The sequence below is a fragment of the Gymnogyps californianus genome, chromosome 1, assembly GCF_018139145.2.
Source record: "Gymnogyps californianus isolate 813 chromosome 1, ASM1813914v2, whole genome shotgun sequence".
NCBI lineage: Eukaryota > Metazoa > Chordata > Aves > Accipitriformes > Cathartidae > Gymnogyps > Gymnogyps californianus.
Window position 1 is genome coordinate 183,184,968 of NC_059471.1, and position 18,232 is coordinate 183,203,199.

The 18,232-nt window shown below is 37.2% G+C and overlaps 1 protein-coding gene across 1 annotated transcript in view; it reads right to left on the minus strand.

Annotated features, from left to right (window-relative positions):
- Nucleotides 1-2,218: 2,218 nt before the first annotated feature.
- SLC16A7 (solute carrier family 16 member 7) overlaps nt 2,219-18,232 on the minus strand; it is a 30,136-nt gene continuing 14,122 nt past the window's right edge. The window contains exons 2-4 of the mRNA XM_050904205.1: nt 7,934-8,077; nt 5,490-6,302; nt 2,219-2,813 (exon numbers count right to left, since the gene is read on the minus strand). Of these exons, the coding sequence (XP_050760162.1) occupies nt 2,542-2,813; nt 5,490-6,302; nt 7,934-8,077 (1,229 nt within the window). The 3' untranslated portion in view covers nt 2,219-2,541. The remainder of the gene's footprint in view (nt 2,814-5,489; nt 6,303-7,933; nt 8,078-18,232) is intronic.

The window sequence follows — 18,232 nt, forward strand, 5'->3', positions numbered from 1 at the left end:
ATTTACTCAACAGCAACTTTTAACAGACTTAAGTCAAAAGTTGACACTTGTTGTCTTCTACCCTGTATTTCTTAATCACGCTGGTTTTTGCAAAAAGATAATAAGCACCTAGAATTTTGCCTCACTCATGTTGGTTCAGCCTCTATATTAATCTCTTTTCAAATAATCTCTGCCTTTCTACCATTTGCTGTCAAGAGCAGAGTGATGTTCCTGATGACTACTCTTTAGCTAAAATTTCAGTTCATCTTTCACAATCCAGTATTTATAACCGATATTCCTCACTGTATGAAAGCTTAGTGTCTATGAAACTCCTCATCACTTTCTGGCTCTGGGCACGTAGGGCCTTCACAGATCCTGGAATTCACCCTGTATGTTTGTATAGCCAAAACCAGAGCAATGCTTTTACTTCATGGAGTGCTGGCAGGGCTGCGGTTCGGAAGGAGGTGCAATGTATTTATTTCTTCTCTGAACCTGGGGGCTAGGAGAGGAACTGTAATTTTACTGGGACTAAATCATTCTCCTTTACGCAGTTCACTGCTCAGATCTGAGCATGTAACCCATATTTTCTCCCCAAACTCTGAAATGCACATATTTTGTTGCTGATGCACCTGTAAAATTACAGGACTTGTAGAAGATGTTTGGTTTTCCTGCATATAATTAGGTAAAAAGTAGGTATTAATTTCTGTACCATGCTGCGAGTAGATTCATGATGCTTCTCCCCCAAAACAGTGCTGAGATAATGAAAAAGTTCAGCATTACTGTGGAACTTCATAGTATATAATATGGTAACCTAGCAAAACACAAGCAAGTACTACCAACATTTTTTGAAGAATGAAAATAATATTGAACACTACTCTTAAGAAATGGCTATCTTAAAATCTGCTAGATTTTACTATTCATTTTTTTCTTTTGTTATTGGCACTTCAAAGTGTGTTTTACACAGCTAGCTGTCTGTCCAATATATTTACAACTTTTTGAGATTTAAAAGAGGGCTAAAATGAATGATATTCTTTTCCCGAAATTAAGTGTATGTGTATCCTGCATAAACAGTGCATAAATGTTTTATGAATCAGACCCTTAATTTTCACAATTTCTGAGGCTTTTATATGCATCTATCCAAAATGAATAGCACTTTTCCTCACCTACAAATAGAACAGAAATATTTTCACTTAATACCTTCAGAAACTTGCACTTTTAGCTTTCAAGTGCAATGTTAAATGATTTCTGTAAAGTAAAATTGTAGACTTATGCTTTGTTTTGCCTAAAGGAAGAGGAACAATTGTGTACATTTTAATTGATATGAGTGTCTGTGTGAAATTGTAGACACAAGACCAAATATTCTGCACAAAAATGATATGTAAGTACAAAGTTTCCAGACTGGCACTGTCAATGTGCCTTGCAGCATTTTTGCTCGAACTGGCATTACAAAAAAAAGAAGTAGCATTTCACTAAATACATGGGAAAGGGAGGTGAGAACTGGTATGAAGTTACCTGTCTGCAAAGACTTGAAGTTAGACCTTAAATCTCCTCTCAGTAGACCGTCAAACAACTAATGACTTGCCAATAAACCCAAGTATGTACTTTAAAGTCATTACCATGAAACTGATTCAGGCCACAAAAGCCAAGGGTGAGTATCCTTTTAGCATCAGCAGGTTCTGAATCTAGTCCCTTTAGGAAGAAGGCTTCACAGTCCAATCCAGATCCTTCAGCCATACAGGAATACATAATCAAACAAAGTAATTGCCACTCTTGTTAGCAATGTAAATCTTGGTTTTAAAACCTTTTATGTACAGGCAGATTTTAGCTTAGTTTGAATTAGTGAGGTCTGAATGTACTTTGTGTTCAAATATATATGTTGAAGTACAATGTAGTCAGCTATCACGGGAGGAAACAACTTCTGGAATATATCGTAATTCAGCTGTTTATTGTATTTTAGAGATGGTGCCCACCAGTTGTTCATCTTCTAGCCTTAACTTTTACAGCTATATTATAATTGTTTATACAGATATAATGTATCTTTTTGATCTAGTGGGCATACAAAAGAGAAAAAAGTTTCAGTGTGCTTCACTCAGGTACTCTGTCTCTTTTGAAACAAATCTTTGAGCTTATATTCTCTTTAATATTAGTGGTAAGAACAGTTTGGGCAGATTATTTCAACAGACTTTAACAATACTCTAAAGTTGAACACAAAGTATCTTCCCAAATAAGAGCAGGAGATACTTTTGCATTAGATATACTTTTGAAACAAAACTGTTTGTCATTGGAAGGCTTTATAGTCTGGTTTACCTGACTCTTGATTGTCCAGAGTCATAGTTTGATGGACTCATTTGCATGGAGTCACTACCTCTGTAATCTCAATTTTGTATCACTGAAATAAATAAACTGTAGATAGTAATTTAACTCAGAGTCTTGCCATGGGGCAAAAAATCTGTTCCCATCCAATATTGTGACTGAACATTATTACCACAAAACCTGGCCTGTGTCTTGAAGACGTATTTCTAATGGAAGTCATAAATGTTGCCTTCTGAGCTATATTGCAGATTAAATATTGGTTTCTCTTTCTGAAGGATCTTCAAGAGCTTTATCAGCTCTGCTGGCAGTATCTTCGTTCTCATTGTTTGTTAATGGTTCCGCTTCCTTTGAGTCAGCATTCTTCTGTGCTTTCTGCTTCTCATCTTCTAACTTCTTTTCTTTTGCCAAAAGCCTGTAGTTAATAGCATTGCCAATGAACAACCAGATACTGGCCACAATCACAATCACTCCGCAGACAAAATACATGTACTGATATTCACCAGTAACATCCACTAACCAACCTGAAATACAAAGACAAGAGGAGAGAAAAAGAGTCTTTAGAATAGGATGCCCAATACAATCCAGATCTTTCCCTAGGAGAAATATCTATATATTGCTTGGTTTTGAAGTTAGAGCAGAAAAGCATTTTCAGCATGTTCAAATTGTCTAACATATACAGCCCAACTCTAACGAAACCTGTATTAGTCAAAGTAGCAATTGTCATTGGAATCACTGACAATGATAAAATATTGAAGAACAAAGTAAGTAAAGCTTAACGAATAATGACAGACAGTTTTTTAGTTCTTTCGTTTTCATTCTTTCATTGCCTTATTATTTTATTCACCTCCTAATTTTGTTTTCTATTGTTTTGGAGTGACTGTCTGACACTCACGGAGGCTGCATACAGACAATAGGATGAAGAGGTATGTGCCTTTTTAGGCTGCTGTCACTGTGCATCAACTGCCTGCTTTTCATTTTTACTTTCCTGTGACTGGTGAAAGAAATAGAAAGGCTTGTCCATTCAGCTATCATGCTCAACTGCTAAGTTTTAAACTACGAAGCCTGTACCTAAAAATTACATCCTCTTATTACCTCTGAGATTAATTTGATCATGACAAGGAAAATAAAATATAACTGTTCTTCCACTTTATGAGACATTCTTTCTAAATTTTCCCAACTCCCAAATTAACATTTGTACGCATCCAAGTATTTAGCTCTGAACTCTGCTACACTGTAATTGAAATTCACAGGATAACCTGCGCACTTCAATTTAGTATGTATTTAGATGCTTTTACTGGGTTGAAGCCATAATGCCAGCCTGTTCACCTGATACACATTTACAAGCCATCAAATTATTTTAGTCTTTTCTTTATTTCACAAGCCTAGTATTAGGAAAAACTCAAATAGCACTGCAAGTGTATAATTCACCTATTAGTGTAAATAATACAATTTACTGTTTTTTATCGATGAGCAGTCTCATAAAACTGATGATTAAAAATGAAATTCTGCATTAAAATTACTTCAGCATAATATTTTAAAGGCTATGAACTAGTCAAAACTGGAATTTAGCTTTTCCATGTGTTCATCTCCTTTGTTGTCTCTGTTTAACAAGATAAATCAATTATTCATACAGTTATAGCACAAACACATGCTTTTCAAAACTCCTGCAAAGCTAATATACTGAAAAATAAATAGCTTCATATGCTATTGCTCCATAAATATTAGATTTAATGTCTTTAGAGTTAATATTAATATTGATTTCAGAACCTGACTGAAAAGGCTGGACTCCAGCGGTCACAGGCTCAGTCCCCCCACTAGGTGGCATAGGAAGAGTCTGTGTGAGAAGAATATGTTTTGTTCCACCATTACCAAAATGAATTTGTATGTTAAAAGATGAGGGAAATATGGAATATCTTGAGGACTATTAAACATTTACATGTACAAATATTATTGTACTGAAGTGAGTGGAATTGTTTTGGCATACTTAAAATTTCACTCAACAATGCTGTTTTCATAGAAATACTGACAGTAACCCTTAAAATACTTCGATATGTATAAATGGTTTTAGGCACATATAATCTTGCTGACTTCTGTGGCACTGTTTATGTGGGTATAGTGTATGTTCACAAGGCTGGTAATCTCACTGTCTTTATATGCTCATATTGTTGGGCTTACACTGCAACACACACACACATACATTTAACCAATACTTTTCAATAAGATTTGAGCATCTATTTCTTTAGTCTCTTATATAATCAGAAATTTTAAGATTATAAAACTTACTAACACCATTACTAAATACTGACTAAAAAGCTAGCAGACAGAAAATACTTTAGATAAGACTCTTCATCATTTTTGGTGCTAGAAGCCCAAAAGTTATGAATATAGTCCAAGCTATACAACCAGGTTCCCTTTAAGCTCCCCTTACACTCAAAAGAGAGAAGTTGGCAACATTATCATCTTTCAGTCAGTTCACACTCTGAATTGCCTTACATATATCTGTTGGCTATAGAAACAGGCTAAAGGACTGGCTGCGAGCAGGGCTGTGGTGTGAAATCATGGCAGGGCGCAACGCTCCACGGCACTGCACTTGAATCCCACCATGCGCGGACCCTGCCTAGGCTGCTGAGCATGCCCCTGTCCTTTCTGGCACCTCCCTGCTGGTTTCTTCTCTCTAGAAATGCCAATCATCTCCATTTAGACAAAATAAAGTTGCTATTTTAAATTTAAACGAGGGCTCCTCTAGCTGCCACTAGGCTAGAGAAACTGTAAGCCACTCTGTGACATCTTCACAAAAACTGACCAGTGGATTTGACCAATTCAAGAGAGTAAGAACTGTGTTGGCAAAGAGCAAATTGGAGCTGAATACACGTAAATCAAGGTTGCAAAGTTAGCACTACGTGCTATAAGGAAAACATGTATTTATCACTTGGATTTATGGGCCAGTAGAGATACGGTCTTTATCTACTGCACATACATGTAATGTATGCTTTTAGCTTCTCATGTGGACCCGCAGCTGTGAAGCCCAAAATAATTGATGCAGTACACTGTTGCTGCAGTACACTGTTGCTACAGTACATTCCTAGTCACAGCGAAAACATTAAATAACATTAAGAACAATGTTTATATTAATTTAATGCTAAATTGCAAGATTATGCTGTAATGTCTGAAAAAAATGGAATAAAAGAGATTCTTACCTCCTAAAGGAGGGCCTATGAGCACAGGGCAACATTCCACGATGGTGACAAGTCCAACCGCACTGGAAAATCTGGCAGCCCCAACGAGGTCCATCAATGTCTCAAAAAGAACGCTGCTAACCATTCCAAATGCAAACCCAAAAAATACAGCATATATCACCAAGCCAGTGTAATTTGTTGCCAGAGGGCACAAGATATGACAGACACCATTGTACAAGACAGCAAAACTAAAAAAGTACTGAATCTTTGGCCGGATAAACTTGGAGTTTGCTACGAGTCCCATTGAAGGCCTAGCGAACATGTCTACAAAGGCTAAGATAGATAGCAAAAAAGCAGCAGAATATTCATCAATTCCCTTGTGCTTGGCATAAGGAGCCAAGAATACTATTGGAGCGAAGAAACCGATAAACATAATGACATTTCCTGACAAATAGATCAGAAACCCTCTGTGTTTGAAGAGGGACAGATCTAGATATTTATTCATAGTTTGCCAAAAAGACTTCTTGTTGTTTTTGTGCAAGGTAGAATCTCCTGTGCCTTTTTCAACATCTTTTTTCACAGGAGGGACTGTTTTCGGTCCAACAGGTCTCATAAGTGACCCAGCCACACAGCAGTTCAAAAGAAGTCCTCCCAGAATGAGAAAGCTTCCTTTCCAGCCAAATGCATTAAAGAGGAATTGATTGAGAGGTGCCAATGTGCTCAGAAACACTGGACTTCCAGCCATGGCCAACCCATTAGCAATGGGACGCTTCTTATAGAAATACTTGCCAATCATGGTCAAGGCAGGCTGTAAGTTGAATGCTAAACCCAGACCTAAACAACACATAAAAGACAGTATTATTGCAGGTCATGCACTGAAAAACATATCACACCTCTTTCAAGTTATTTTTAAAATGACTAGTATCTAATCCAGTGATTCCCAATGAAGATAGAAACCAACTAGCATCAGAGAATGAAATACAGCTTCATTGCTGTCTATGTGTGTTAATGCCAAGACTATGTCATGGTGGCATTCTGCCATTTCCCCCTGTAGCACTGCAATAAAAGCCAAAACTCCTTGTTGCATTTCAGCAATGATAGAGACAGGGGAATCACAGAGGAATGATGGTATCAGTGCCTTGACTCACCATTTTTATATTCCCTAAGCTATAATGCAATTCTCTCTTGGCTCATTTCACAGAAGTTATTAAATGTCACCTCAGCTACAATGAATGCAGGGCGTATTTAAATGCATAAGTCTCCTCATTTCTTATTTCCAGCCCTATTTAAGATCAAACTTGTGTACAAAAGTGGAGCTTAAAATGGCTAATTATTTTGGAGCACACTCTGCTCTACCTTCCCTGGTATGGAAGTCATTACTGAAGGTGGAAGAGTTGCAGAGGACATGCATGGGAGCAGACCACCCATCCACATCAGCTGAGTGTATAAGCTGAACGTCTAGGCCTTCTCTCTGTATTAAGACATCTAGGCAATAAGGTCTAAGTAGCTATGCCTCTGCTGCATGGCACAAGAGAGCAGTTTTCTTCTCTGATAGGCCCGTTCCTGGACCCTGACTCTATTCTTTCAGTGGGCCCCAAGTTTAGGATGTAAAAAATAAGAGCTTTAAGAAATAATTACTGAACAAAGAAGGACTCCTTTAGTCCCAAGATAAAGAAAGATGAGCTTGAATAAAGGAACAAGTATTATCTCATTCATTTATTACCTGCCAATATTTCACCTCACTTGCCTTCCTTATTCTGAGGAGGTAGTTTAAGAAAAACCCCACAGCTTTTGATAAGGAGGTTATTTAATTTACTGGCTTTATGATCACTTTAGTTCATTGCCTTAGGCAATATCCAGGCCTTTGATGTTATATGAATAATTTTATTTGGGGATTGACCCTGGGGGATTTTAAACAGAAAGCTATTGAACTGAAAGTTGTTATACTTTTCTGTGAAAGTATATGTATGTACAAACCTACAGAAAGCTGGTACTAGCTTTCGCATTTTTACTAGAATTCTTCTAGCCTCTGCCACCCCGTTTGAAGTGCAACATGATTGAAAGCTAAAAGAATGAATGTGAAATTCTACACAAATGACTGTAATAAGTGCTGTCACGAGCCAATCAATTTTTATACCATAATTACAGTGCAGTGTGGAACAGTACATACATACAGCATTTATTGAATAAAATCATCAGTTGTTCCTGAAATATCCTAAGAAATAATTTAACATCATACCAGCTAATTTAAAGGATTAGATCATTCAGGTAGCTGAAATGAACTGATCTTGCTACCTTCTTGGTTTGCATTTGTACAATGCCTTGCACAGTGGGTTCTTGATCAGTAAGGCTCATTGGTAGAACAGTATTAGAAATAATATAATATGATATAATAATAATATGATATAATATAATATAATATAATATAATATAATATAATAATACCTTTTAAACAGGACTCTTACCTCCAACGACACCAATACATAGATAAAGTTCCAGGACACTATTGCAGAAAGAGGAAGCAATCATTCCAAATGAACACAGGATACCTCCTGCTATCATCACAGGTCGGCTACCATACTTATTCACCAAAATGCTGCTTATGGGACCTGTTGGTAGAAAGAAAACACATTAACAGGTAACAGGCAACTCCATCATACATGTCTTTGTATTTAGGATATGTTGGAACGCTTTCCTGTTCCATCCTGGAAAATGTTTAGCTGTTTCTATACCAATCTGTCTTACAAACACACTCTGTGAGTTTGCAGACACCTGAGCCTGGATGTGGATATATTGCCTCCATGACAATGTAAATATTGATTAGTCACGGAGATGGATAAAAAGATTAAAGACATCAGACAAGCAAGAGTGATTGTTATAGTTCACAAGCAATCAATACTGAGATCGGTCAATGGAAGTTTTGAAAGTGCAAGGACTGAAGAATTTCAAGTATGAGACGGATAGCAAAACTCCACAGAGCAGGAGGAATCTCCAGGCAAGCAAACTAATAAGTGACCTTAATACTGTAGCATCTCCTGGACCTCTACTTAAAACTATACATAGACTGAAAAATATTGTCAAATCAGAATGTAAATCTCTGGCCCCTGAGGCTCGTTTTCCCTTACCTCATCCAGAAAGGAGTGTTAATGGGCAGTAAGATGACTATAGGTTGTCTGAGAAAATCTAAGATGTGGTTTAGCATAAAGACCTATAAACTTTGAAAATATTGCTACAGGTCCGTTTTTCAGTTTCAACTGCAATTCAGTTTATGGTGTAATTACGTCCATACTACACAAACAGCTAGTGTGCAATTTAGCATGACATGCATTATATGTTTTTTAAACGACCATGACTAGAATAGATGGTGTGCTACATATCAAGATTAAGAGGTTGTCAAAGCTCTTTAGGGAAACCTGCATACCATCTGACTGCACTATATTTGGCCCAAAACATTACGAATAGTCTTGCTTTTGCAATAACTAAACTTATCCAATTCAAAAACAAAAAAAAACCCAACATAATAAAAAGCAATAAATTTCGAACTCAAGATAAAGCAAGCACCTGGCATAAAGTGGAATGCCAAGCTCTGCATCTGATTGCACTGCAAATCATTCACTGTACTGGTAACTCTCTTTTTATAAATATCTAAAGGAATAAATGCTAGAAACTCCATGATGTGAAAAAGCCAAATCCAACCAAATTTAAGAGTGTATTTTCATAGGTACAGTGTTATTTTAGACTCCACTGTTTGAATTACCTTAAATGTACTAAAGTATTATTATGGATGTACTGTAAATGCTAATTACAACTTGCATATCAACAACAAAAGTCTTAAGCATATGCCAAATGATCAATTTTTACCTTACTTCCTTACGGAAATAAGCCTCTACAATAGTGTTGCCCTGTGCCTGCCCGTCTTTTCTAATAGCTTGTGAATCCAGTCGTCAGTTTGAAACTAACTTGACTGAAAAGCAAAGATTTGAGTGATGTTTAGATCTTACGGTTTGTGCATTCATTAAATAGCTTGGGTCTCAAGGAGTCTAGGGAAGCTCCTACAGGCGCCCTGTCCAGGCAGCACAGACACTGGCCAATACACTCAGCTTTTCACCAGTAAAAGCCATCTATCTTCTTGCCTAGGCAGCTGTACCTTTCAAGGTAGGTGAGGGCATAGAGGATAAACAGGGTGGCTATTTTACTGAGAAGGTAAAGGATGCTCAGGCTGAAGGCATTAGGGCTCATCTTACAGACACATAAGCATAGGAGATCAGGCTCTGCTGCTCACTGAACTGCAGCTTAAGCACAACCATATATTGAAACCAACAGACTTAAACAGCCACAGCACGGAACGGCCCACCAAATACACAATAGCCGAGAGATTTATTAAAAGACTTTAAATCACATATGAAGCACTAAAACATTTCACCGACAGCTTATATGATGAGATACCTAACACTTCTTTATTTCCATTTGGGAGGAACCACTGAGCAGAACAGTGACGAGGTGGGCTTTCTCCTTTGGGGCCATATGGAGAAAACAGTGAAACATGAAGGACGGACAAACTACACTCCAAGCACTTCCCAAATATATCATGCTTATTTCTCCTGTCTTAATAAACTTGTGCTCTCATAACTATGCTGAAGCATAACTTCAATCACGATTTTTTTATTTATAGAGCTATGTTTGGACAATCAGCAGTTTGGCTCATGTTTGAGTTAGAAAGAAAGCCCTTTTGAAATACATGAACAACACAAATATTTTCTCTGGGCCAAAAAAGCCCCTTTTAACTGGAACTCTTTGTTTAACTCAAAGCAAAAAGTTTCAACCCAATATCAAGTAATATTTAAATTTTTGAAAATAAATTAAATCTAAGGCAATTTTCTGGAAAAAAAAAAGATTTAATTGTTATCATTGCTAAACGCAATAACAGTATTTCACTTCAAAGGTATCAAAATAATGATTTTTAAAATTATTTTCAAGTTCTTTTTCATGTGATGAGATGGAAGTATTTACAAAATTGTAAATGAAAAATTTGTTTAGTATTTGTTAATATTCTGACCTCTCCCCCAAATTACGGCTGTAATAATGTTGCCTTGTTCTAGTCTTACTTAAAATTTTCCTTTGCTGATCCTTAGAAAAAAATGCAGGAAAGAGGCATCATAGCAAAGAAATATTTGACCGTACTATTTACAGATTTATTCACTACAGGCAGCACCTTGAATGGTACCCTTACCTAAATACTTCAGTTATGATGTAGATAGACCAGTTAGCAATCTGTTTCTTTTCTCATTAAACAAAGAGCGTGAAAAGCCAGAAGGATAGGTGTGAGATCAAATGAAAAAGATGAGGTAAATCCACACATAGCAGACTATCAAATATTGGAAAGAGAGGAATGGCATTAAAGATTGTTGTGCAATATTGCTATATTTTTAGCATTTTAAATAAAATTATGGATCAAAAAGACAGCATTGCACAGCACTGACAAAGTTTTCCAACCATAATCAAGGACAAAGATGAGCTCTGCTGTAATATTCACCCCAAAAGAGTACTGACCATAATATTAATATTCTTTAATACTGTTCCATCAATCCTTCCTTCCTTCTTCTCCAGTAGGACAGGAAAATGAGCCAGATTCTTGTTTGTTTAGGGTTTGGGGAAGAGGTTTGTTTTTAGTGTTTGGTTGGTTGTGTTTTTTGGGGGTTGTCCAGAAAAGGCAAGTTTCCCTCTCCTTTGAGGGAAATCATTTTGCAGAGAGTTCCTTATCAGGAACAAGAAAACTGCATCTCTGCAGATCTTAACTGTGGCATTTAGGCCAGGACTACAAGTTACAGCTTTTCAGATCAAAACATGAAATGTTAGCCTCACCTACAAGACCTGTTAGCTGAGGTCAAATATGGATGTATTAATTTAGGTAGGCAGTGGATGAAGACACCAGAGGAAAGACAAAGCTGTCTGATGGGTCTGAGCTCTGTACTTTCAAATGACCTAAATCTGGAATGTATTATGAATTTAAAATTCCTTTAAACATAATATTCTCTTTGAGATGTTTTCCTTAAGTTAATGATGTGTATTTACCACCACAGCTCCATTTAATTTTGGGTTTTCTTTTAGTATATTCCAGTATTTTGATTTAAAATTTGTGCCTGTGGGAAATATTAATTGTTCTGTAAGCCATAAAGTTAGTTTAAGCTTACTCCCTAAGTTACCTAGGAACCCTTCCAATCTGATGAGTAGTTTAAACATTTTCTTGTGACATCTGTGTAGATACTTGGTTTTGGAGTCTCATAAAATAATACATATTCATATGTATATTAATCTACATAAATTCCAGCTGTTTTCCTGCCGTCATACTTTTTATAACCATGCACAAATTTCATTTCACATCTAACAGCTTCTACAATTATTTAAGCAATGCTCACATGCCATCATGTATCTATATTCCTTGCATATTTTTTCTTTGTAGCAGAAGGAAGATTAAGCTGTTTAAGTGCTGTGACACTGCCAAAACCATGCTATACATTAATGCACATTAACGCACTAAAGGACTGCTGGATCTCCGAGTCTACTTTCCCAAAGCCTGAAGTAACTACATAGCAGATGTTAAGTCAGGAAACCCACAAGAATATTTACTCTGATCTCTCCCTTAGCACCTACAAACCATCAGCCACAAAAGACTATACACTCCCTAAACCAAATTTAAGACAATTATCATAATATGCTAACAGTCTCCTGGCTGTATTTTTGTTTTATATCTTTCTGTTTGAGGCAAATGACCAGACTGTGAGAAGGAATAAGACAGCAACTGGAACCGGTGCCACTAAAGAACAGTTTCAGGAAGGGCTGTACAGCAGGACACAAATGCTTTAGAAGATGACAAGAGAAAATAGCAGCTTTTCACGTTCTTCGTCATATGTCAAGGGAAATATGGCAAAAGTCAGTTCAGCTATGTAAGCAGAGACTGGCTCATGCATTTGGGAGCTGTTTATGATGTTTTATACAAAGCCTACGATAATGTGACACCTATGTTCTGTTTTGATGGCTCAGCAGAACATTCACTTGCACATCTGTATTGTGCAAAATGTGAGGACAAAGCTGCTTTTGCTGGTCTTCAGTGAATACCAAGACCTCTCAGAAGAACTATATTGCTTACATATGAGATTAATTATTTCTTATAATAACAAAGCTAGCAATAATCCATATTTTCCTCTCACTTAGAAGTTTAACTTTTCAATCACCATTTAAATCTTCCTCCTTCTGCTAAGCCATACTGTTGTAAATGAAAAGCAATAAAAAAGACTACATAACTGAATAATAAGTAGATTTAAAAAGCAGATGTTTGAAGAAATAATAACTTTTTTCCCCTTAAAGGATGCTTATTGTGCTAATATGGTTTAAACATAACTCAAACATTAAAGTTTCTTTTTAAAGAAATGTACTGCTTGCTATTTTTGTGGAAATGAATAGAGGGCCCAAGCTATGCACTATAATATTCTTTCTCATATAGTTACATTCTCAGAGATACACACACACTCATATACACACATCTGTCCATTGATTCGTGTTTTTCAGCCCTAACAAAATATACACTTCAAAAAATGATCTGACTCTGGAGACAATGCAACAACTTTGTACCTAGTATCTCTAAAAGCTTCAAGGATGCAAACTAGATAACAATATTTCCATTTCATAATACCTTGAGGTAATAGTACAGGCAGATCAGTTTTAAGGCCATTAAATAGAATAAAGGAAGATTTATTTGGCATAAAATCTATATCTTGCTCAGCTCTCAGGTAGAATAACATTTATAAGTCCAAATGTATTAGGTACACTCCATTAATTTATAAGAGGAAGAGAATCTAGGACACTAGAATTCTTGCTGCCTTTTCTCTTTTCCATTAATTTTTTTCTTACCAAAATAAAAAAAAAAAGAATTTACTTTAGACAGTTCTCCCGTAAATAGACACCACTTTCTGTGGGGGATGAAAAAATGTTCTGCAACTTAAATGTATATTAACTAGTCAGAATGGTTACAATAGTAGGGATTGGTTTGTAGCAGAATCAAGCTGCCGTAATTGTATTTTATGTCCATAATGAGGTCATCTTTGGGTCTATTCTATATTTATATTCACTGTAGGAATGAAAGTTTCTTTAAAAAGTATATAACCTAGGTTTTAGCATTTAATTTATTTGTCATGGTTTGATTTCTCACTGCTATAATACAGTGATGTAATTAAAGATCATTCACATCTGTAATTTATTTCACATACAGCCAGTGCATTTATGCTTTTTATTTGGCTACCTGCATTATTTTTAGTATGGAACTAAAGATGAACCTTCCTGATATAAAGGTAATTTTTTAAACATATATTGACAATGTCATACAGTGTTCATAGTGTCATTGATCCAAAGCAACCTGAAATGACTCAGTCTGAACAATATGACATTTATTTAAATAAAGTGAATTGCTGGAAGAAGTTGAAAATAAATGCAATAATAATATTTCAAGTTGCACTAATGCAATATTGTAGATTACATCCTGTCAAGTCAAGTGATTTAAACACCAGTACATTTTCAGCCATCTGCTCTACAGAGTCAATGCAGCTATTTTTCCAGTCCAGCTTTATTTTTTATTTCTGTTTCCTACAAGGCTGGAAAAGCCCGAGGAGCTCCAAGAATCAACATTAGGATAAACTACTTGCTAATATCAGTCAGACTTTCTTTTCCTTTTTCTTTTCCTTTTTATTTTTCTCTTTCCTTTTCTTTTTCCTTTTTTCTTTTGCCTTTTCTTTTTCTTCTTCTTCTCCTTCTTCTTCTCCTTCTTCTTCTTCTTTTCTTTTTCCTTTTACAAAATATAAAATCCACTTGCAGGAGCTGATTTGCTTTGTTTGGCAAAGAATCGCCAATATTTTGCTAAAGTAGAGCCTTATCTTTCACTTTAAAACAACTCCTTCAACCACAAATGCTTTAAGCAAGTACTTAGTACTGCTGTTGGAATGTTGTCTCTGGCATCCAGAGGAAACACAACTCAAAATTGATTCTGATCATGTTTAAAACCTGTCCATTAAGTTGGAAAACGCTTTAAAAATATGCTGCTTTTCTCAAGCAGGACTAAGTCAAAATACTGAGCTTTCTATGACAGTCATCTCTAGTTCAAAAACCTTTGGCTAAATACTTTTAGTACTCTTGGATAGGCATTTAGAGAGGGCAGACAGAAAAAAATCCAAAAAAGTAGCGATGAATTTGAAAATATTAAAATGTCATGCAACTATTTTTGTGTTAGATTCTTTATTACATTTCTGGGAATGGTAACCTGTGTTTCTGTCATATCCTATGTGTTTGTGTAACAGCAATGAAGGTAACAGTTCAACAATCATTGGAAATCTTTCTCTGTAGTTCCTCTGTGCATTTGGCAGTATTTTTTTTCCATTTCATATAACATTTACAACTGGCTGCACTGATTCAATAAACCTAGATAATATAGTAACCTTGACAGAAAGCAAAGAGAAAAAAATGCTCTTGCAATAAATATCACCAAAAAGAACCGGCTAACATTGAGTTAGGGTCGCTAAACTATGAGTTAAGATAGCTCAGCAGCTGAAAGCACAGCATGCCGGGGAGTAAGCAGTCGTTCAACCATCCATCACACTTTGCTCACCACTTCCCCTCCTCTAACTACATTTCCTCAGTGTCATTACCCTGAATGCACACGTTCTCACTTGTGTCCTGAAGGATCCTTGAATTCTATTAAGTTTCTATCTTTTGATTACTAATGAAGATTAATTTGACCTTCAGATATTCCTTAGGACTTTTATAAGAAATACAGTGGTAACCCATGGGAGCCTGGCTGATGGTAGAGTGCCTCAACACACTGGCTCCTCCTTCATGGTTCCTCCTCCCAAAAGGTTACATCTGATAATTTTGAACTGATGTGCTCAAGTCAGGAACACGTATGTCTGGCTGCAAATACGACCTGTCTTTTTCCTGAAATGTTCAGAAGAAAGAAAATAAGTGATCAGTGGTGTTGGTGCTTGCTCTAAATGTACTGCTTTTATGTAGAAATTACAGATCCTTGATCTGTTTTGGTATTTTGGGTTTTTTTTCCAGTGATACATCAGAGACATGAACCAAGGGCATTACGTATTTTGATTAAAGCTGTTGTTTGGCTTACAGGTTTTATTCTTGTTTTCTAGGGTGTGAATGTGTATGGAGTTATGGACCATGTAATTTAGAAAACATCTTCAAGTTAGCAAATCACTCTATGTCTATGAATTTTAAAAAGTTGGAAAATTGCCCAGTTTTTAATCAAAGAGTAGCCATGCTGATTATTATTTACATGGATACATATTGATACTTTATCTTAGTTATCTTTTGCATGCTCTACTACAGCATTTTTTTCATGAAAGACTAAAACACTTGATCACAAAGCAGAAGTCTGTAAGATGATTTATGACATTTCTTTTGAAATTAGCAATATGAAACTTCATAATATTTAATAGGAAATGAGTGTAATTCTATGAGTGGCTGAACACTCAGCAGTTTTCAGAAACATTTATGGTCACTGACTATAAAAAAAAGTTCTATCCCAAAATTAATTGCCCATATTTCACATTGACACATTTATTGTGAAATGAAGTCAGATGCAGCAAAATATTTCAGCATTTTTTAAAAATTTCCTTATATTTGTATTCCTGTTACCTTCAGTATCACTGAGTGAAGTGAAGCCCGTGCACAGATATTTGCAAAAACTAGTCTTTCAACTTGGAAAAAGGCGAGAAACAAGAAAGAAGAAAGGAGGGAACAAGCTAATGACGAGATGGAACCAAAGCACCTATAAGAGAGATGCGTATAAATAGAGACATTGTAACACCAGGCACATATTTTTCACAAAGTGGCCTGCATGCCTCGGCAAAGGGGATAGCTGGAAATAGCATCAGCACGATATGTGCATCAAAACGGTCTTCTCAGAAAAATGTTCTTTTCTTCTCAGAAAACTGATGCAACCAGCTTGTAACTTAAGCAGTAAACGTCATGTAGTGTATCAACATGAACATTAGAAAATTCAGTGGCAAATATAAGGTACTTGGAAGAATTCATGAAAGTCTCCTGCAGAAGAAAAGACAATGAATTTTTAAAGCTTAGTATTTAACCACAATTAACTCCTCAGGACTTCATAGGCTTGCATAAATCTAAAATTGAAACAGCTTTCAGACCCAAAAAATGTGTTGGGGATTTCACTTAAATTATATTACTGTTGACACGCACAATGAACCTGTGCCATTAAAGGTTACTTCTCCTTCAAATGAAAATCCAAACAAGGACTTACTCATTTTTCCTCTCTGGAAATACAGTAAAGATAATAATACTAATGTATAAATATTAGTAAATATAATTCTCTATAGCAGTAGTTAATATGAAGGTATTAATAATAAACTTCACTAAATTTATATCCTTTTCAGGGTTTCACCAGGAATTTCAGGAGGCATAACTCTAAGTATAGAAATGCTCCAATGAAAACATTTAGTGGTTTTCTTCCAGAGGTCTGTATTGGGTTTGCATGGCAAGGTTTTGGTAGCAAGGGGGCTACAGGGGTGGCTTCTGTGAGAAGCTGCTAGAAGCTTCCCCTGTGTTCGATAAAGCCAATGCCAGCCGGCTCCAAGATGGACCCACTGCTGGCCAAGGCTGAGCCCATCAGCGACGGTGGTAGCACCTCTGGGATAACATATTTAAGAAAAGGAAAAAGACCTATACAAACAGCAACTGCAGCCGGGAGGGGGAGTGAGAAGAGGTGAGAGGAACAACTCTGCAGACACCAAGGTCAGGGAAGAAGGAGGGGGAGGAGGTGCTCCAGGCGCCGGAGCAGAGATTGCCCTGCAGCCTGTGGTGAAGACCATGGTGAGGCAGGCTGTCCCCCTGCAGCTCATGGAGGTCCACGGTGGAGCAGATATCCACCTGCAGCCCATGGAGGACCCCACGCTGGAGCAGGTGGATGCCCAAAGGACGCTGTGACCCCATGGGAAGCCTGCGCTGGAGCAGGCTCCTGGCAGGACCTGTGGTCCTGTGGAGAGAGGAGCCCACGCTGGAGCAGGTTTGCTGGCAGGGCTTGTGACTCCACAGGGGACCCACGCTGGAGCAGTCTGTTCCTGAAGGACTACACCCCGTGGAAGGGACCCACGCTGGAGCAGTTTGTGAAGAACTGCAGCCCATGGGAAGGACTCACATTGGAGAAGTTTGTGGAGGACTGTCTCCCATGGGAGGGACCCCATGCTGGAGCAGGGGAAGAGTGTGAGGAGCCCTCCCCCCGAGGAGGAAGGAGCGGCAGAAATAATGTGTGATGAACTGACCGCAACCCCATTCCCCATCCCCGTGCGCTGCTGGGGGGAGAAGGTAGAAAATTCGGGAGTAAAGTTAAGCATGGGAAGAAGGGAGGGGTGGGGGGAAGGTGTTTTTAAGATTTGGTTTTATTTCTCATTATCCTACTCTGATTTGACTGGTAATTAATTAAATTAATTTTTTTCCCCAAGTCGAGTCTGTTTTGCCTGTGACGTTAACTGCTGAGCGATCTCCCTGTCCTTATCTTGACCCACGAGCCTTTCGTTATATTTTCTCTCCCTTGTCCAGCTGAGGAGGGGAGTGATAGAACAGCTTTGGTGGGCACCTGGCATCCACCCAGGGTCAACCCACCACAGGTCTCATCCTTGAACTATTATCCATTCATCTCAGTGGCTGCTCCTTCTTTCTCTGTGGATGGTTGCAAGTGAAAGACTTAG